Raw genomic sequence first — 22,081 nt, 5'->3', positions numbered from 1 at the left:
AAGCTAAATTGAGGAGTGGGACCTGGAGAATAAAAAAACATATTGGAATGATAGGCTCTCCTAGAGTTGCCTTACAAATCCGTGCATATTTCCCGCAATGTCATCTGACATCAACAAGTTGATTTTGAAATCAGGAAACAATAAATTTTATATTTACATTTCCATAGATTTACCTCTTCTGCAATATCAAGTTAATATGTATACATCAATAAGGAGTCTGAAAGCTCAATCTAATAGCCATAGCAAATCCTGCTGACACAGACTCATTGATCAGTCACTGATTGATAACTATGCAAGTTGTCCTTTGGCTGACAATGCATATGTGCTCGCAATAGACTGGGGTGTAGTGTGTGTGTGTGATATATATACATATATATATAATTATTCTTATTTTTCTTTTTTTCACTTTTCATTTTCTGGCCTAAATATACTAAGGCAGCTGTATGTGTTGTTTTCATGTTTTTCAATCCTTATCTTAACCATTGGTATCATTTAGGGATCACCATTTTAGTATCGCCATATGGATAGAGCAGGCTTCTGCCTGTTTCTGCTGTTTTGGCTGTAATAATGCTGTTTTGGTTTATCTGGTAATCGTAAGTGACTGCGCTTGTTTATTTGTTGGCGCTGCTGATTATGCTTGTAAACTTATTCTTGTCCCTAGTGATTCCCTTTCTTGAGATGCAATTAATTTCATGGACATCCCATTTATATCCTTAATGCAAATCCTTAGTTACATTAAGGCAAGTTACCACATATTAGGTAACAGCTAGGCACGTTTGTTCTAGCTAATGGAAATGTGAGGTGAAGGATGCTTTTATTTAGGAGACAACCATGTCCCTGGGGGAAGAGGGATTTCAGAGTCTGGCATGTAAAGGCGTGTTGGTTTAAAGTGGCACCTGGCACTGAATCACTTTAAGTCTTAACTATTTCACTGTCTCAGGAATATGATTGTCATTTACTTTTATTATTTCATATTATTTTACAAATATAGATTGCTATATGAATAGGTTTAAAATTGCTAATAATTCTATATAGAGGTTCCGAGATCAGAATTTCTCTGACTAAGGGTACAAACACACACGACTTATACGCTGCGTATTTACTGCTGCGATACGCAGCAGATACGCAGCAGATACGCAGCAGATTAGATCTAAATAACTGAACACAGTATCAAATCTGCTGCGTATCTGCTGCGTATCTGCTGTGTGTGTTTGTACCCTAAGCAGCAGAACATTTGCTTCTCTTTGCACAGACATATATTTAAATGATAAAATAGCCCCAACAACCTGAATGGTGTAAAGCATACCTGTCATTTCAGGATAAGCTGCTGTGTGCTTACAAATGGAGTAGCACTATTTCTGCCCTTTACATAACTTGTCTAAAGCATTTTTCACCAGATTCCTGCTCTGCGGGCTTCATCTCTAATTTTCAGCTGTTCCTGAGCTAATGAGTTGAGACTAGCTACTATCATGTCTTATGCTGGGTTTACCCGAAACAATAATTGGCCCGATCGTATGATTAACGATGTTGGAGTAACGATTTTTTTTCATAACGATCAGCGTTTAGGCGGTACGATAGATCGTACAGAAAAATCGTTTTGCAATCGTTTTAAGATCGCGCGCCCGCAGCCCGGCCCCCCTCCCGCAGCCCCCTCCGCTGCTCCGATCACCACCCCCGCCGCCGCCGCTCCGATCGACAGGGGTTTAATAATAACCAATTTATAGGCCAGCATAGTTTTGACCCCAATACTTAAAGGGGTATTCAAACACCCCCCCCCCCCCCCCCCCCGCCCGCAAAGACTAACAATTCCCACCATTCATGTAATTCTTTTCCTTTCCCCAGTTCAGAGCGTGTGAGCTGTTCTCTCTGCCACTCCTCGCCCCTCCCTTATGAGACGGCCAGGGAGGCTAATTACATGTGTTTAGATGTGCTGTCTCGGAAGGGAGGGGGAGAGGGAGAAAGCAGCTCACACAGTTTCCTGTGTCTTCAGCACAGAGCAACTGACTCAGAACTGGAGAAAGGAGACTGAAAAGGTAATTGTTTGTACCTCATGAATTATTGTATTTACATCTGCCACCTAAAATATAGGTCTTTGTCCTCTTACTCACTACAAATTTGAGTATTAGCTTGTTTATGCATCTTATTTATCTCCCCACCAACGCAAAAATATTTATAGGGTTGTTTAGGCTGCACAGGGCACAGTTATATAGAAAAACAAACCTATACTTCCTCTCCTGACTCCATTGCTATTTCTGTGCCTGTCCCCCACTGCACTGCACTCTCTTGTGTCTGTGTGGTACGAGGACATTACTGATCCACCAATCAGTGGCTAAGACAGCACACTGCTGCAGCCGATTGCTGAACATCTAACTTAGCACTTTCACCAAGGGCCCTATTACATGAGACCACTATGGTGCAAAAAATCGGTAGAATCTAACCTGTTGGTTAGCAGGGTTTCTTTTGGCTACGTAAATAGATGGTGCTTTATGATGAGCTATCAGTAAAGCATATTGTAGCTGCACTCGCCAATTAAAAAGTCCATTCTTTATTGCACACTTCCTGGCAGTCAGAGGAGATAGATCACTGGCCTATGGTCATTTCACGCACTGCTGCGCTTTGTCAAGGCCTAATGGGTAACACCACCTCTCGAGCTTAAATACACCAATAGAACTTCACATATATATAATATATTACACACTGAACATAATTACAGAATGGAACATATTCTTGCCTATCAATTATTCCCAGAGGTCCCAGTGTATCATCTTATTTCCAACTGCAACAGTTTCTGATCTTTATCCACCCCCTCAGCATTTGTAACCCTTAAAGTACTGAAAAGGTTAAATAATTAAGCACCTCTTTGATATGATTTATTAATCTAGAACATAATTTTTTCTGTTTTCAAAACTATTCTTAGTTACAAAATGGATTGCTTCCAAAATACATTTTTCACTGGATTTATAGGATCATCATGCTTTATGTAGAGTATAAGCTTACTACATCAGTCGATACCAGGCTACATCCACCCTGCACTTGTAATAGGATAGTGGGATGTTTTAAATAAAATTTTGCAAAGGTCTCCGGGAACAATCCAGGAACTAGAAGAGAGACCCACAGTGATCAATGATCGATCCACAGCCAGCCACAAAAGGGCAGACCTGAGGGTCAATAAAAGTTTTATAAATGTTGGGTAAATAAAGTACCAATCCAGGTTTAAAGGGGTACTCCAGTGGGGGGGGGGGGCTATTTTTGGATCTGGCCGGGGAGGAGGTGGCTGAGAGAAAAGACGTCCACTCACCTCCCCGGATCCAGCGACGGGTCCCGTATTGCGGCGCTCCAGTCCCCGGTTCCCGGTCGCTTCCTGGTGTCTGATGCGGGCTCGAGACGAGTGACAGAGGCGGGATCTGAGCGGACTTGAAACTGATCCCGCCTCTGTTACTGACAGGCTGAGTGGACTTGAGACGTCACGTCTCGAGCCCGCGTCAGACACCAGGAAGTAGCCACGGACTGGAGCGCCGCGATACGGGACCCGCCGCTGGATCTGGGGAGGTGAGTGGACGTCTTTTCTCTCAGCCACTTCCTCCCCGGCCAGATCCAAAAATAGCCACCCCGCTGGAGTACCCCTTTAAGTCTTTCTGTCAGTTTTCTGAATTGGTCCCTTAGGCCTTTTGTTGCACTTGCTGGGTCATGTGTGAGCTGTATCACATTGCCTGTAACTTTCTCATTGCCTTTCTCTCTTATAATATTATTTTGTCATTACAACTACATTTCCCCCTTAATCGGCACTTTTAACTTAAATAGGAACTGTCCTGTAGTTACACATCATCACAGCTACACAGTGAGCGGCGGCAACCTCTATTCATTGTGTAAATTGGTGCCGCTCATTTAGCGCAGAAAACCCCTTAACCATTTTTGCCCTGTCTGTTTTTTTCTGTCTGGTATATTTAATTCACACTGTAGATTAGGGGTGGGTGATATAGGCAAAAAATAAAATCTCCATATATATATATATATATATATATATATATATATATATATATATATATATATAATTTTTTTTTACATTAAAGATGATTATTGATTTTAAATCTCGATTTTTACTCCCCCTTTACGAAGACCCACATACTCACCTGTTTCCTGGGCAGTACTCTGGTGTTTCTTTCTCCAAGAACTTTCCAGAGCAGGAGAGGTGTTCTATGCTACTTTTCTGGACAGTTGCTGTCTCTGCCAGAGATGTCAGCAGAGAGCCCTGTGTCAGACTGAAAAGAATACACCACTTCCTTTCATGACATACAGCAGCTGATAAGTATGGGAAGAATTGAGATTTTTAAATAGATGTAAATTACAAATCAATATAACTTTCTGAAACCAGTTGATTTATAAGAAAAATATTTTCGCTTAAAAAGAAATGACACAAACTGTCCACAAACGGAAAAAGAACTGTATTTTAATTTTGGTAGAAACATTGCAAATCTTTGAAGATGTTCTAGATTAATAAAACATATAAAAGAGGTGCATTATTCTAACAGCAATGATAAATCTTTGCAGTGACTATTAAGGGTTACAAATGCAGATGGAGTGGATAGCCATCGGAAACTATTGCAATTGGAAATAAGATGTATCTTAAACAGTCATGCATTGGGACCTCTTGACTGAATGGAATTTGTTCCATTTTGTAATTATGTTCAATGTGTAATATATTTCTTTATATGTGAAGTTCACTGGGTTAAGCTCAAGAGGTGCAACAGTGTGTGAAATGGGGATTCATCTCATCTCGCTGCCAGACTGTTGGAGTTGTGCAATGAAGACTAGACTTTTTAATTGGTGAGTGCCGCTACAATATGTTTTTCTGATAACTAATCACAGAGGAGGCAGCTGTAGCGACTTGACCAGCAGTGCTGCCTCCTCCTCCTTACCTGCCTCTGCAGATAGACCTGCAGCTGTCTGCTGTACTGCAGCTATTAATCCAGTCTAGTAGACAGCCACGAGCCACACGCTAGGGGCTCCTGAGTGATTGCTCGGACATACCTGCTCCGTAGGTTGTGGAGCGACATTGATTTAAAAAAAAATAAAAAAAAATAAAAAAAATATATATATATATATATATATATATATATATATGTGTATGTGTGTATATATATATATATATATATATATATATATATATATATATATGCCATTTTCAGTTGAAGTCAATGGGAGGTAGTTTTAATGCAGAAAACATGCTGATTTGGGCAATGAATTGGCATGAATTTCATGTCTAAATTGGTGCCTGTTTATTTTGTGGCCTTATGGTGCCTTTACACAGAGAGATTTATCTGACAGATTATTGAAGCCAAAGCCAAGAACAGATTTGAGAATAGAAAAGATCTCAGTCTTTCCTTTATTACCTGTTCTCTGATTATAGTCTGTTCCTGGCTTTGGCTCTAAAAATCAGATAATTCTTTCTGTCACACCATTAGGGATAGCATAGTGTGGAGATTGGGGAGAATATACCTGGAAGGCAGTTCATACAAGCTGTAGATTTATCAAAGGGGAGGAAATAGAAAATGGTGCCCACAGCAAGGGGTAAAGAAAAAAAAGATTACAGACTCAAACCTAATGCACCATTTTGCTTATAGTGGTGTAAAGTTTGTTTTTTTTTTGTATCAAATGTGTCCATAGCCTTAAAACCTGTTTATATCTGATAGCAGATGTGTAAGGTTTTGGATAGTGTACCCATCTCTGGGAAAAACAGAGCATAGATACATTTGTCATCTGAATGCTTCTCATTTTAGTCTCTATTGTAATTCTTTGCATTTAGGTTATTAGCATTACATCGGGGGGTGGTTAGCTCGGACTCCGAACTCCCAGATGAATTGCTGTATGGAAGAGCTGGTTATCTTTATGCATTGCTTTATCTAAACGCTGAGATCAGTCCAGACACGGTGCCTCAAGCTACAATCAAAGAGGTGAGTAGTTGTCAGTAAATGACCAATGATCTAGCATTTCTCATTTTTATTGAAATTGATGTGAATTGCTGTCTGACCCTTTAAAAATGTTTCCAGTGCAAGATCAAGGTCATATGGGATAACAGAAAGGTCAAAGAAGAAAGAGAATTAATTGAAATTCTATGAAACCTTCCTCTGTTCCTGGGTTATAATCACCCACCATTAGCAGGGATTTATATCTCCCTGGCATAATTCTATATAAAACCAAGGTCATCAGAAGAGGTGGGCCGAAATACAGAATGAGTAGACCTAACATAGGTAGAGCAAAAGTACTGTATGAACATTATATCTATGTACTGTATAACTGTCTAATATCTGAATTACCTAGAGCTAATATCCCACTAACGCACTTGGTAAGGCATATAATGGCTTTTATATGTCAATAGGTTGTAGATGCCATCTTGGAATCTGGGAAGAATTTGTCCAAAGAAGAGCACAAGACAGATCGCTGTCCTCTGCTGTATCAGTGGCATAAGAAGCAATATATTGGGGCAGCCCATGGATTGTCTGGGATCTACTACATGCTGATGCAGGTATGCAATAAATAGGTGGATATTACAGTACACTATAAAAAAGGAATGCTCACATACACTTTTTATACCCCGTCAGACTGCTAATCATACCCCCATAGCCTAGCATTCGCACTTCATTTTGCAATAAAGTTCCCACCCATCTGATCATTCAATGAAAAGTACAAATACTTAACTAAATAGTCAAACTCTATATCTCGGGAACAGGGGGCATACCAAGAAAATAAAAACAGTGATGTAATTGGAGAACAAAAGATAAGAAAATTAAAAGAAAAAATAAAATCTTTTGACTGACCTCAGGTGCTCTTTAATAAACATTGCCTTATTGTTTCAATTGATATGTATGATTTATATTTAAAAATAATGTATTTTGTGTGCCATTGTAAAATTGTGCTTTAAAGGAAACCAATCACTATTATAATGCATATAACGCTGTTAGCGGCTTCTGATAGAGTTGCTAAAGTGTTCTCTTTGGGGGCCTATCTGAGAAAACACAGTGTTATTCTGCCGCGCACTGCAGAGGGCCGGAACTAGTCACCTGGGCCCAGATGACTTGTTGCGGTGTCTCTCCCTGCAGCTCAAGCCAGAATTAAACAATGTTTTCTCCTGTATACCTCCTAGGAGGATGAGACACCAAGTATGACAAGAAAATGCTTTAGTAACTCTTATCAGGAGCCGCTAACAGCGTTTTATGCATTATAATAGTGATTGGTTCCCTTTAAGTTGTATTTCATTTCAGCCATTAGCCAAAGTAGACCAAGAAACATTGACTGAGCTTGTAAAGCCATGCATTGACTACGTACGCCACAAGAAGTTCAGATCTGGGAATTATCCATCATCTTTAAGCAATGAAACTGATCGGTTGGTACATTGGTGTCATGGAGCACCAGGAGTCATACACATGCTTCTTCAGGCCCATAAGGTACACTTAAGCCATGTATTGGTGTTTTTGGTGTTGCATGTCGCAAAACTTCATCCATAAATATTATCTCACAATTTTTCCATACAAACAAGACTTAGGTGTGTACACTAAAGCACCCTTTTTCTTTTGCTCCCAGCAGTAAGCTTTGGTACATATTCACCTGGGCTGATCATGTTCCACCAGCGCTGTGTTATTTATTATAGCGATGCATAGTGACAGTGATTTACAATCTTTTTAAAAGCTTATGGATTTGGGATAGTCACAATAGAGGTCATGTGGACACCCAGCAGAACCTGAAAGGCGTCAGGACATGTAAATAATGCTGAAACATGGGAACAGTATCAGCCTGGGCGAATATGCAAGCAGGTTTACTGTCGGGGGTGGTGAGGATTGGGGGGATAAAAATCAAAACAGAGTGCTTTTTTAAGGGGTTTATCTGTTGTTGTTTTTTTTGTTGTTTTTTTTAATGGGTAACTAAAGAGCTACTGTAAGAAGGGACGGCTTTGGGCTCATAAGGAACTACTGTAGGCTGAACCCTGCTGGCTACAGACTCTATGTTAGAGACCGGCTGGTATGGTGAGAAGGGTGCAGCTGTGCTCTGGCTAAGGGGTTAGAGGAGAGGTTAAAGGGAACCTTCGAGTCCTGATACCAGGCCAGAACCCACCCTACCCCGAGATACTGCAGTGGACATTTACCCTCCCCTGGCAGTCCCACTCCAAATGCCGGTCCCGCCGCATAGAAATCTCTGCCACGCTCATTATGAAGATGAGCAGAGAAGAGTAAGTATCCATTGCTGTATTCTGGGGTAGGGTGGGTTCTGGCCCACTGCCAGGGCTGACAGGTTCCCTTTAAACTAGAGAGTTGGGGGAGAGGTAACTACGCTATAAAAGGGAAAGATAGTGTACATGGGGAACTGGGACGAATGTACCTGGGAGTGGGAGGATCCAGATTATTTAAAAGGAATAGGCTTAATAGAAATAATACATGTACACACCTGAATTACATGCTTACAAATGCTAGAAGTCTGAGCAATAAAATTGACATACAGGTCTCACTTCTCCCCACAACCCCTTACAGTTCTCCCCTCACCGGGGATCACCCCCGTCGGCCTCCCACAGCTTCCTGTCCCCCTCCCCGGCTGCCGGACTAGCGGTGCTGGGGGCCGCCAGCACAGAGACATTTGCAGGGAGCTGGGGGAAGATGGAGGCGTGATCCCTGCTCAGGAGAGAACTGTCAAAGTTAGCTGGGAGCAGAGGGAGCTGGCATATGGACAAGTAGAGAGAGGTACAGGGAGCTGGGGGAGGATGGAGGGGGTGTTCCTGCAGGACGGACTGGAGAAGGAGGAGCCACCAGCGCTGGAGCAAATGAGACGTGACGTCACCAATTTTTACAGAGATATGAACAGGAAATGCTGTAGTAAGTGCAGGGAAAATGGACTATAGGTGCATTTCCCATAATAAGCATCTATTAGTCATTTTTAAAACTTTTGTTGGGCAGTAACATATCTTAAAATAGATTTTGCCCGGAGTACCCCTTTAAGAGTAATAATTGGAAAAGGAGATGAGTTTGCCTCTATGTTAAGTCTTGTTTAAGGCTTACACTATGGGAAGAAATATGTAAGGGAAAACACTGGGTAACACTTACATAAGAAAGGACTTATGGATTTTAGTTGACAGTACATTTAGCAACCAGTATAAGACAGCTGTTGTGAAGGCAAATACCATCATGGGTTGCATCAGAAGGGGTATAGATGCATGTGATACAGAAATAGTTCTACCATTTAAATCACTAGTCATACCGCATACAATCACTTTTAGCACAAATAAATTAGTATTTTTATTTCTATCCATTGTATTAAAGTACAATTCTAAGTATCATAGAGAATTCTTGTTGCAAGTAAACAAGGCTTTTAGATATTAAAGAACAGTAACACAATGGTGAACACTTATGGTTATGCTTTCATTTTATTTTATTTTTAAGCTTTTTAAAGAGGATAAGTACTTGAAAGATGCTGTAGAATGCAGTGATGTTATTTGGCAGAGAGGCCTTCTAAGAAAAGGATATGGCATCTGTCATGGGACTGCAGGGAATGGATACGCCTTTTTATCGCTCTACCATCACACCCAAGATAAAAAGTATCTCTACAGAGCCTGCAAGGTAAGGTAAAATGGACACTACTTGTGGTATCATGTACTGTTTCTCAGAAGTAAAGATTATTCTTATAATAAGTGATGCAGAATCACTAGCCAGCACCCTGCTCTGTACTGACAGGAGCCCCAAAACAGCTGTCAGTAGATGAGTAACTATTATACATGCATATAAACCATTGATGGGGCTAGGGGCATAAAGCTCTATCATTATGTAGTGGCTATGCTGAATTACTGCAGCTTATCTCCCATTGAAGTGAATAGGAGCTGAGCTAAGCTGCAGTAACCCAGCACAGCCAGTACACAGCCAATGTATTATATGCCATAGCCATAATCGGCAGGCAGACATTGATAGCCTATCATGAGCATAAGCCAATAATGTAAAAGTCACAAAAACCCCTGTTAAAGGAAACGGGGCGACAGGCTCCCGACCCCCCGTTAGGAGCGGGACCCGGCGGGATTAGGTGAGTATAGGGGGCTCTAACGAGGGGTCGGGAGCCTGTCACCCCGCCACGGGGGGTGACAGGTTCCCTTTAAAGCTTCCTTCATTATTCAGATAAAGCTGAGTGGCAACCATAGACATATTTACTGGGTTCCATTTCCCATATTTAATTTTAGGAAACCCAAAGCATAAAGATGTAACAAAAAACATGTAAATAAGAATTTTAACCGCATAGTCTTCTGTTTAAATTTTTCAAATAAAGTAAAACATTACGCTCTTTTGACCTGTATTTTTTTGGCCTTTCGACTCCCATATTCCCATACTTGTAATGAGTATCTTAATGTTTTGCTGCTCTGATGTACTTCATGGTGCTTGGCAGATGTAAATTGCACCTGAAAGCTCATACAATATATTTTATGATCAAGGAAATAACTCTGTGGGGAAATCCTGATCTTTCATGATGCTTTTGTGTCTAAAAATTCCCACTTTAGTAGTCGATTTGTGAAATTGAGTTACATTAACCTATTCACAGATAGTACCATGCTATTAAAAATGCAAGATGTTTTCCTTCAGGTACTGTCACTTAAAAGCAGAGGCATCATAAGGCACATGAATAATTTCGCAAAAGACAGCCAGATGCAGCGTGGATTTATGCATTGTTTCTTTTGTTATGTATTTTTGGTTTCTTGTCAGGATTTGACATGTTTTTTTAGATATCCTGCAATTTGCAGTGCACATCTGTTTGGTCATATATAGGAGTCCTCTGTTGTGTTTTTTAATTTTTTTTATTTACAGAACAGAAAGAAAAATACAGCACCTTGGGAACAATAAAAAACAATCTCTGTGCATTTTTATTTTTAAAGGGAATCTGTCAGCACTCGGACACGCCCGAAGTTGCTGACAGTGTTATAGAGGTCTCTCTAGCTCTTTCATGCCTCCTCCCTGGTTCCTCCTTTTGTGATTCTTTTTAGTCCACCACTATTGTCCCCTAACCTTACCGTTCGTTGCAGAGCAACTGCATGTAGGACATGAAGACGCCACCTGTTGCCAACCCCAATGTTCCCTTCCGCGGCCGTCGTTTGTATATGTGCAGGCAAGGTATCAAGAGGCCCGTTGCCTGCCACCATCCCCGTTGTCCCCTACTGCTATATGTAGAGCTGCACACAGTCTGCTGTTATCCTGTCGCCTGCTGCCATAATGTGCTCTGTCCCTGCTGTGCTGTACAAGTGTGCTGTGGTGATCTCCCTCTGGTGGCTGGAAGGCGCCATACCGTACACTCTGTCCCTGCTGTGCATGTGAATTCTTCTTCATGGAAAATAAGACATCCCCTGAAAATAAGACCTAGCACATGTTTGGTAACAATGCTGTCTTATTTTTGGGAAAACGTGGTAGATAGCAGCTCTGCAGCCTATACAAATGATGACACTGCACTACTATCTAGGGATTCACAGGTGTTCACTTTCTCTGCAAAATTTGCCAGAAGAAGACATTAGGTTCCTTGCTTTAGCACATATAGTATTCGGCCTCCCCTGTGCTCCCATTTAGTAGTTAGGCCCCACTGTGTCCCTATATAGCAGTAAGGCTTTCTCTGATCATCCATATGGTAGATAGGACCCCTCCCATATTGTAATTAGCATAATCATTATGATGGCAGGGGGGCCCTGACACTTGCCGGAGTTCACCATGTGCTGACGCCAGCCCTGCCACTGACAGCATGAATGGGTGAGTAGCTCTATCACTCATCCATCCCAGTATTGCCCCCTAAACAGTCTTCGGGCTGGCTTCCTGTGCAACCGCACTGGATGCACATAGCTATGGCCACAGTTGTACAAAATCAAGCACTAACCAGTCGGTCTTCCTTTACAAACATTGGTAAAAGAATGGGTCAAAAGAGCTTATGGAATTCCTGTGTGGTACTGTGGTAGGACGCCACTGATGCAGTCCATGAAACATTGTCCTACCTAAATCTTCCATGATCAGTTGTGAGTGATATAATTAAAACATGGAAGTGTTTTAAAGCCTCAGCAACTCATCCACAAAGTAAAGAGCATGTAAAGTTGCAGAACGCGGTTGCTTTGTGCTGAAGCACATTTAGTGCATACAAGTTGTCAATGCTGTGCTGACACCATAACTGCAGGGCTCCAAACTTCATCTGCCATTACCATCAGTACATAAACTTTGTGTCCGGAGTTCATGGCATGGCCAAGCAGCTGCACGCCTGTATCAAGCACATCACCATTTTGTAAATGGTGCACAACATGAATTTGACAGTCTTGCTTTCATGAATTCCACAAAAATGTTACCTGTGTAAACAGTAATATTTGGTGGAGGAGTGATAATGCGAAGGGGCTGTTTTTCTGAGGAGGGACACCACCCAGAAGCTGGTAGTGGCTGCACAGCGGGGACAGAGTAGCATAAAAGTGGTGACGCTGCAGGAATCATGGAGGTGGAGGCAAGTTATTCTTTTTATAGTTACTCCCTCCCCAGTCATATTCATAAAAGTTCTCCTGTCTGGGCAACCCTTTTATTGCTTCAGCATACCAAGACATTTTAAACAATTGTAAGCCTCCAGCTTTGTGGGAACAGTAAGGGAAGGCCCTTTTCTGTCCTAGCGTGATTGTGGCCCAGTGTACAAAACAAGCTCTATGAAGACATGGCTGGGTGAGATTAAAGTGGAAGGATTGTCCCATACTTAAAATTTTGTAATAGGAATAGGAATGTTACTGCTGTTTAAGGATAGACAGTATATGTGGTCTGCTGTATATTGTACCAACAACTAATTATATGTATCTTAACTAATACATTCTTTTTTTGCAGTTTGCAGAATGGTGTTTAGATTATGGTAAACATGGATGCCGAATCCCTGACAGACCATACTCTCTCTTTGAAGGTAACCCATCTATTTACCCCTTTGTGATGAATACAAGTTGTACTCATGCAAGGGGAATACAGACATGTTTATTTTGCCACAGCAAAGCTCAAGCAGTACTGTGAGTGCAGGGTGAACTGCTAGGTCACACCTTCTTGTCCCATATGGTTCTGGTACCTATTCTTCAGGGATGGTGTGCTCACAGGAGTTAAAGGGGTATTCCCCCCAAAATCTTTTTTGCAGTGTTAAATAGCCCACCCCTAGCTCAATATATTGCTCAAAGCAAGTAATTACCTGTTTTGAGCCGTTTTGGAGCTGATCCTGCCTATTCACCCCCTCAGTATTTACAAAATGAGCTAACTGGAGTCCAGGCCGACACGCCCCTTGCTTCTGGCCCCCACCTTTGGAGTCGGGATCTTGTGTCCTCCTCTCTCTTCAATGGGATGACAGGCCCGCTTCCTCGGCTAGCTCTGTGACAGGGAAGCAGTGTGTGTGAAGGGAACACCACAGAAGGCCGACCTGTGTGTTATCAGGTCATAAATCACTCAGTGTGTGTCAGCTGCCGAGTTCGGCCGCTTCCTGGGCAGTGTGGTGACCTGTGACCTCTGTCTGGCCATGTGCGTCCTCCCTCCTCAGCCTCTCCTTGCAGTGTCTCTGCCTCTGCTGTAAGCTGGATGATTCTTCTCTCTCCTCTAGCTCTGTATCCTCCCTCCCATCTACCTCTCTCCCTACCTTCAATATATCAGGTCACACAGTTTTTGATTTGGACTGATAGCAGCTTGCTGGGACCTGTAGTTTTACAGAAGTTCTGTGACCTGATATATTGTGTAGAACTACAGGTCCCAGTAAGCTGTTATCCATCCACATCACAATATATCTGGTCACAGAGCTTCTGTAGAAATACAGGTCCCAGCAAGCAGCAGGAAGCAATGCATGATGGGAAATGTAGTTTCCTGGCCAGCACAATCTTGCATGTATATATCGGCTTTTAGAAACTTTTTCTCAGGAACGGCAGCAGCTAGAAAGACGGGAGACGGCTCAAAATAATCAAGGGGACTTGGTGAGTAAGACCAGCTAGGTTTGGGAGCATTTCATTTTTTTTAGCTTTTTGGGGGAATACCCCTTTAAGTTCCCACTATACCCATCTAGCTCCAGTTGTGAGGCGAAGGGGTTACAGAGCAATGGTTGATTTGCAATCAAAGACCAAATTAGGGCCTCGACCTTTGCTGTGTATGGCCTGATGCGTCCTGTCTGGCACTGGTTGTCTGTATCTCCTAGAGCAAAGATAGGGAACTTTTGTCCCTCCAGCTTTTGCAGAACTGTCATGCTCTGGGAGAGGGGGGATTAAATAATGTCACATTTTACAAAAAAAAACAAACAACTTTTTACTTTAGAAAAAAAGGTTCAATCTCCGGAGGCGACAAGCCTTCTTTACCATGAGAACTGTGAATCTGTAGAACAGTCTACCACAGGATCTGGTCACAGCAAAAACAGTAGAGGGCTTCAAAACAGGGATAGACAAGTTCTTAGAGCAAAATAATATAAATGCATATGTATAGAACCTATCACCCCTCCCCCTTCCCTGTATCCATCCCCTCCTTGGTTGAACTTGATGGACATGTGTCTTTTTTCAACCGTATTAACTATGTAACTATGTAACTATAGCAGTGTCACCCTCTTGTAAATAGTCAACCAAATGGTAAAATCCCTATCTTAGTATAAACTTTTTTTTACACTGACTACTGTTCCTATTTAAGGCTTAATTAGCAGTGTTACATTGATATATAATTTCTACATATAAAATAAAAAATGTAAATTTTCTTACACATATTATGGGAGGACACAGAAGACAATGGGTATAGGAGGCAATGATAAGCCAAAATTGTTAGCATCTCCTGCACAGGCTTTACCCCTCCTACAGGCACTGAGCTAATCAGTTTTAGCTTTGTATTTGTAGGAAGCAGACACTCTTCTGCATTTTCATTTAGCTTTTTTTCTTTATTTTCCTTCACAGATGGTTTTTGTCTTCGGCTTGGGGGTCATCAGCATGGGCTGTGACAGTGCTTATATCTAATCGTGCTAGGAAACCGGACAGTCCTCTGTCCTGCACTTCCTTCACCGCAGGTCTCCCAACCTCTTTCTTTGCTACTTCAATAACCCCACTCTTAATGTGAGGTTTCCAAAGGAATCACCCTACACCCACCTGAAGATGGGTAGGGAGCATTGCAAGCAGCAATGCACATTTTTTAGTGTACATATAGGGGAGAATTTAGGACGACCGAGTCGTACACTGGTCTTGAATTGGGCCCCGACCCCTTTTCCACAGCCCGATTCACTAATAGTCGCACGCCGCATAGTGAATCTGGTTGTCCGGACACCTAAACCTGCACTCGGCGTACGAAATCCAGCAGGTGTACATTTAGATCATGATTTACACCTGCGATCAGTCAGATCTCTTCTCCTGCCTAAGCATATTTCACTCACCTCCAACCAGCCATAGTGCTCCACTCAGCCACATCCCTACATTTAGGCTCCTTTTATACGGGCTGATTATTGGCAAGGAGCATTGCTAGAAACACTCCTGCTTGTTGGCTGATCACATCTTTTGTGCAGCTTCAAAATGTATTGCTATCAGCCACACATGTCCCTGTGAAAGCAGGAGATATGCGGCCAATAGCAATATATTTAAATGGCTGCACAAACAATACAGTGATAGTTCACACAGCCTGCTTGTGTGATTAATCATGCCATCTGAACGCACTGCAAACAAGTCACTTGAGTCCTTACACAGCCCCATATCAGGCCCTGTAAAAGAACCCTTAACTTGGTTTTAAACCTGAAGACTATGTGGGACATTTATTAAGTCCGACGTTTTTTACGCCGGACTTATAAATGTCCCCGCATCTCCGGCGCTACAGAGATTTATGTAGAGGCGGACTGCCTCTACATAAATCCCGTGCGCGTCGGTGCACAGCCGAAAACCTACGCCACCTGAAAGGTGGAGTAGGTTTTCGGCGTATCTTTTAGTTAAAAAAATGATAAATTGCGCGTACTCTGAGTCCGCAACCACCCTCTACACGCAACTTACTGGACATCAGTAGGTTACCACAGCAAATGTACCGTCCATCGTGAGCCCCATCTCCCGCACTGATCTTTGCAGAACAAGAGGCATAGTGCCTAAAACATAACTTTTATTCTGGCTATTTAAGATACACCAATGACAGTGTCCCCAATACCAAAAAATAATAAACTATTTACAAATATAAAAACATGTAATATTTTCAACAATGCAATGCTAAATTCTATCTGCCAACACCTTTCTGCCACTTACAGTGGTGTCATTAAGGGAGTAGGAATGATAGTCCACAAGAATGTAATCCTTGGATACAGTGATATTTAGTACAGCACTGCCACTGCAGATGGCAAATACATCCTCAGTCCAAGGATAACAATACATTCTTGCATATGCAATTCTTCTGCATACAACCACATACGGCCATATCAGGGCCAGTGAGTAGCCGCACAGTGGCATGATGTTATATGTAACTCAACCTGCCCTAAGTTTGCATGAATATAGTGCATATGCAACTGAAGGAACCCTAACCATAGGGCTTATCCTAAGTGAAACAGGGTGTAATCATTACTATGAAGATGCTATAGTGCTGTGCTTAATATGACTGTATCCAAGAATTACTTACTTTCTTGTGGACTGTCATTCCTACTCCCCTGATGACACTACTGCTATAAGTGGCAGAAACACATTGGGAGATTGCATTTATCATATATCTATGGAGGATATTATAGAAGTAGGTCCCCTACTTGGGACCACCCTCTATTCTAAAAACCATGGATTAAAATCCTGCAGGGCACTCAAGGTTGGCCTGCTCACGCCTGCACATGTCCAGGCCCTTTTGAAGTTCGCCAAAGTTCATCTGGATGATCCAGAGGAGACATGGGAGAAAATCATGTGGTCAGATGAGACCAAAATAGAACTTTTTGATACCAAGTCCTCTCTCCATGTCTGAAGGAAATATGAGTACAACCCCAAGAACACAGTTCCAACCGTGAAGCATGGGGGTGGAAACATTATACATTGGGGGTGCTTTTCTGCAAAGGGGACAGGACAACTGCACTATATTGAAGGGAGGGTGGATGAATCACAAGAGCATCAGTAAGAGCATTAAAGATGGTTCTTGGCTGGGTCTTCCAGACCTGGTACACACAGCCAGTGACTTCGGAAGAGGCATTTCAAGGTTCTGGAGTTGCCAAGCCAGCCTCCAGATCCGAACCCAATAGAATATCTCTGGAGCGAGACCAGTGACAGACTCAAAACCTGAAAGATCTAGACAAGATCTGTATGGAGGAGTGGGAAAACATCCCTGCTTCAGTATGTGCAAACTTGGTCAAGAACTACAAGAAACTTTTGACCTCTGTAATTGCAAGAGGTTTCTGTACCAAATATTAATTAAGTTCTGTTCTTCTATTGTATCAAATACTTATTTAAAGGGGAACTCCAGGTAGAGGTTAAAAAAAATTTAATTTCTGCAGAAGCATATAGCATTACTTACCTGTCTATCCCAGTTTTGAAACTACCAAAAATCCATTTGTCTGGGGGGGGGGGGGGGGGGTTGCTCTGTTTTGTGTTTCTGTTCTTCCTGGTTCAGCAGTTCCCAGAATGCAATGCTTTTCCTCATGTGATCATCACTGCCCCCACCCATTACAACCAGTGAAATTAGTGCAGCAGCTGCTTCTGGCCGGTTAGAGATGGTGAATCAGTCAGGGGATTGGGTTATCCAGCCAAGCCTCCTGTGAGATCACACCCTGCCCCCTGTATGCATCATCGGCAAACACACACAATGTGAGACAGAGGCATGGAAGATTTGTCTCCTAGGGGGGGAGAGCAGCAGGAGCAGGAGACAATGTGAATTGGCACAGAGGCCATTTTTTTAACTTCCTAGATTTCTATTACCTACCAGTGGGGCAGAACCGTACAGATACAGTAATACATTGTATAAACACATCTATACAACTTTTAATGTACTTTTAATTAACGTTTTTCTTATCCGGAGTTCCCCGTTAATGCAATAAGATGCAAAATAATTATTTAAAAATAAAAAAACTGTGATTTATTTATTATTATTTTTTTTTTTATAGAATCTGTCTAACACACTTGAAATGTACCTATGATAATAATCACAGACCTCTCCATTCCTAGGTAGGGAAAGTTGCAAAATTGGCAGTGTATGAAATAATACTGTATTTATTTTCCCCAGTGTATATGTATATGCATGTGTATGTATGTGTGTGTGTGTGTGTGTGTGTGTGTATATATATATATATATATATATATATATATATATATATATATATATAAATAAGTCCTAGCTTCATTTTGCAGGCCCTTAGGTGACCCCAGGGCCGCCTACATGTGTTCAGAGCTAAAAAAGTAATCTGATGCAGCTGTCAAAGTTGACAGCTGCATCCGATTACTTGAATGCAGACATCCCTGGTGTCTAGTGGGGTGGATCACTCTTCCGGGACAACATCCACACATCCTCCTCCGTCCGGCACTCGATTGCCTCCAGCTGCAGCAGCCAGAAGCAATCAAAGTGGCTATTTCATCGATCTATGCTGCATATCTATGCAGCATAGATCTCAATGAGAGATCAGTGTACTTATACTAGAAGTCCCCCAGGGGGGCTTCTAGTATAAGTGTAAAAGTAAAAAAAAAAAGTGTTGTTATTAATAAAAAGCCCCCTCCCCTAATAAAAGTTTGAAACACCCCCCCTTTTCCCATGTTATAAATAATAATAAATAAATAAACATGTGTGTTATCGCCGTGTGCGTAATCGCCCGAACTATTAATTTATCACATTCCTGATCTTGCACGGTAAATGGCGTAAGCGTAAAAAAAATCCCAAAGCGCAAAATTGCGCATTTTTGGTCATATCAAATGCACAAAATTTGTAATAAAAAGCGATCAAAAAGTCACATATGCGCAATCAAATTACCGATATAAAAAAACACATCATGGCGCAAAAAATTACACCTAACACAGCCCCATAGACCAAAGGATAAAAGCGCTATAAGCCTGGGAATAGAGCGATTTTAAGGAACATATATTTGTTAACAATGGTTTGAATTTTTTACAGGCCATCAGATACAATAAAAGTTATACATGTTACACATGTAACCCCCCTAATAAAAGAAATGCATTTTATTTTTAATTTCACCACACAATGAATTTTTTTCTGGTTTCGCAGTGTACTTTATGAAAATATTCAGCTATGGCCTTTTAAGTACAAGGAGGGAAAAACGAAAACGCAAAAATTGAAATTGGCCCAGTCCTCTAAGGGTTAAAGTCAGATCCCTGGCTGAGCCGTAGAGAGTAGGGTCCAATAGCACTAGATGGTCTTTTAGACAGCACAATGTGGGGATGCACGCTGGGGCTCACTATCTAAGGAAGTGGGTGTGCATACAGGAATGAAAAATGAATCAAACAGCATCCAATCTTCCAAAGAATCTTTAAATCTTTATTTTGCTCACAAGCAGATAGTATTTGCTTGTGATTACAATAAAGAAGATTCTTTGGAAGATTGGATGCTGTTTGATTCATTTTTCATTACTGGGTGGCTGAGCATCACCAACCAACACCAGACTTGTTATGCTCCGCTACAGTGAAGGGGCATACCATGTTACACAAAAAAAGACCAATCCTGAAAATAAGCCTTGGTCATTTTTTCCAGACAAAATATTAAACCTGCCTCAATCCTGTGACCACAAGTGCTATAAGAAAAACATGTTGGCACTCCAACAGATGGAATAACAAAAACTCTGTGTTTACTGCACCCAAAATACGACTTTTCGAGTTTTTCAAATTCTAAATTTGCATTTCTCTCTCTTTCTACAGGCATGGCTGGCACGGTTCATTTCTTGTCAGCTGTGATGAAACCAGAGACTTCACGCTTTCCTGCATTTGAACTTTGACCGGCTGGTAGGAGGCTATGGAGAGGAGTATTTGTCAGCATTTTCAGAAGATGAAGAGTTCAGACATGTTGCATTTGGTGCCTGCACCTCATTCTGTCAACCCAGATGTATCACCACTTTTTACAGAAAAGCAGTCATGGGGTTTTCTGGAGACACCCCTGAAAAATATTGGGCTATTCTGAAATGTGTCACTAATGTTGAAGCTGGGAGATTATTTGTTCTGTGTTTTATGTTAATACATTTTGTGCTGAAAATATTTTCAGCATTTGTTGATCTTTTTAGGAAAACCTGTTGAAAGATATTCAACTTTGATTTATATTGTCTATTGTAATCCAGCATAACATTGATTTATGCTATGAATCCAGCTCTTATAGTGCTTACTGACACTGATACTGATATTGGCTTGGTGAGAGCTAATGGCCTAACATGAGTTAAAAACACAGGTTGTAGTAATAGAGGAGTAAGCCTGCCAAAGCCCCAGATGTCCACAGTAATGCATAGAGGTCCGTACATTTCCAGTAGGAGTAATTTGGACTGGGCAAGGATTATACTTTAAAGGGTAAAATCTATGGATAAGCTACTTTCTAATAATACAAGAAACTTTAATTCAGGTTATGTTTTTGCTTAATGCATTGTCTGTGTAGTTACACATACATTGTTATGTGATATAATACAGTATAGTTTACACAACAAAAACTCATCACTATACATATGCTTGTAAGAAGGGCAAGCAGTTTTCACTTTTCTACTAATATATATTACAACATTTGCTATGTGGCTTTATGAACAGACTACAATATACCATAGACAAAGCTTGCAATATCTCTGTTGTGTTGAATTGGTCAAGATGGAAACTGCATGGTTAGTAAATGTATGTGTAAGGATCATCTGCCTATATGTTGGGCGGGCTGTGCAATGCACCTTAACTTCATGACAGATCAGATGAATACTTGATCCTTTGTCTTATAGCTTCATGGTGTCACAAGTTAGTAGCAAGCAGGAATGCTAAGTTTTATTTTCTGCAATAAGTTTACAGAGACAACTTTAGAAGAGCAGGCTTTCACTCTAAAGGATTACACAAATGACTGCCTCATTTATCACATATTCTGAAAGAAAGGGGTTCCAGCCATGAATAAGTAGAAGAACCTTAAACACTCTCCATGGCAAACCCATTAATGTTGTGCTGTGACATACATAAATGACATGTAAGGTAATATGACATCCCTTTTAAACTACAAGTACTTCTATGCATTATCTACATGCACATGTGGTGTCTAGAAAAAGCAGTTTTTATTCTGTTTTCTACAGAATTGCGGAACATAGAGATGTGAAGCACAACATGGATAACTGATAAAATTATCCTCCGTCCTCCCTAACTACAGACTGCTGTGCCAATAAGTACTGCGAGGATGTGACTGCATGCACAATTTGTATTGAGCTTATGTAGAAAGAGGGCTTTGTCTTCATGTGTTTATTTGTAATCCTGTAATATGCAGCTTGTATGAGTGCCTTGTGTATGTCTATGGCAGGGACTTAGGACTGAGCATTCATTTGGGGTAAGTGTGTATTTGTAATAGTTATGGTATAGATAAGACTTTACAGAATAATTGTCCTTGAATTACATGTGACATGACACAGAATGAGTGTGTGGAGGCTGTATACACAATTTTCATATCTTCTGATAAGTCATTTAATACTTGTTAAAATAGTAGATATTCGGGGAGCCCTGAGCTTACACCCCCTCTGACTGAATGAAAGGGTCTCTGCACTTCATTCGCCTCTGGTGGGGGATTTTAATGCAAATGATTATAAAGCTCAGTGGCTTTTGCTGGATGGGACTGGTTGTTTGTTATTGGTATACATGTGCATTTGTGGTGCCTGGTATTTCATGGAAATGTTAGAGATTAGTTACCTGCAATCCTGTCTTTTCCATGTTTCATTGTTTTCTCTGTTTATATGTATGTGACCTTTTAATTCTGTGGTCAGTATATAAAAAGCTGATAGCAATTGTGTGTGACTCTTAATTCAGATATTTTGCTCAAACACACTTGAATTGTGCAAATGCATAATTTGAAAATAGATTTAGCCCATATGGGGTAATTAGACACATGGTTAAATGGTTGCAGAGGAAAAACTAATGTCAGCACCTGGGCCATACTCAAGGTGACGACAGTGTGCTGCAGTTGACAGGCCC

General features: G+C 41.2%; 1 protein-coding gene across 2 annotated transcripts in view; it reads left to right on the top strand.

Moving 5' to 3' along the window:
- LANCL2 (LanC like glutathione S-transferase 2) overlaps nt 1-21,881 on the top strand; it is a 29,586-nt gene extending 7,705 nt beyond the window's left edge. The window contains exons 4-10 of one of the 2 annotated variants that reach the window (XR_011361713.1): nt 5,804-5,951; nt 6,377-6,523; nt 7,260-7,442; nt 9,423-9,599; nt 12,849-12,921; nt 18,055-18,115; nt 19,811-19,895. Coding sequence is in view for 1 of the 2 variants with exons in the window: in XM_069958398.1 (XP_069814499.1) it covers nt 5,804-5,951; nt 6,377-6,523; nt 7,260-7,442; nt 9,423-9,599; nt 12,849-12,921; nt 19,811-19,887 (805 nt within the window). In the remaining variant the exon portion in view is untranslated. Of the gene's footprint in view, nt 1-5,803; nt 5,952-6,376; nt 6,524-7,259; nt 7,443-9,422; nt 9,600-12,848; nt 12,922-18,054; nt 18,116-19,810 lie in introns of both variants that reach the window. The other variant, XM_069958398.1, reaches the window with a different exon arrangement.
- The last annotated feature ends 200 nt before the right edge of the window (nt 21,882-22,081 follow it).

Source organism: Dendropsophus ebraccatus, chromosome 2 (genome assembly GCF_027789765.1).
Source record: "Dendropsophus ebraccatus isolate aDenEbr1 chromosome 2, aDenEbr1.pat, whole genome shotgun sequence".
Lineage (NCBI taxonomy): Eukaryota > Metazoa > Chordata > Amphibia > Anura > Hylidae > Dendropsophus > Dendropsophus ebraccatus.
This window is presented reverse-complemented; position numbering and strand designations above follow the sequence as displayed.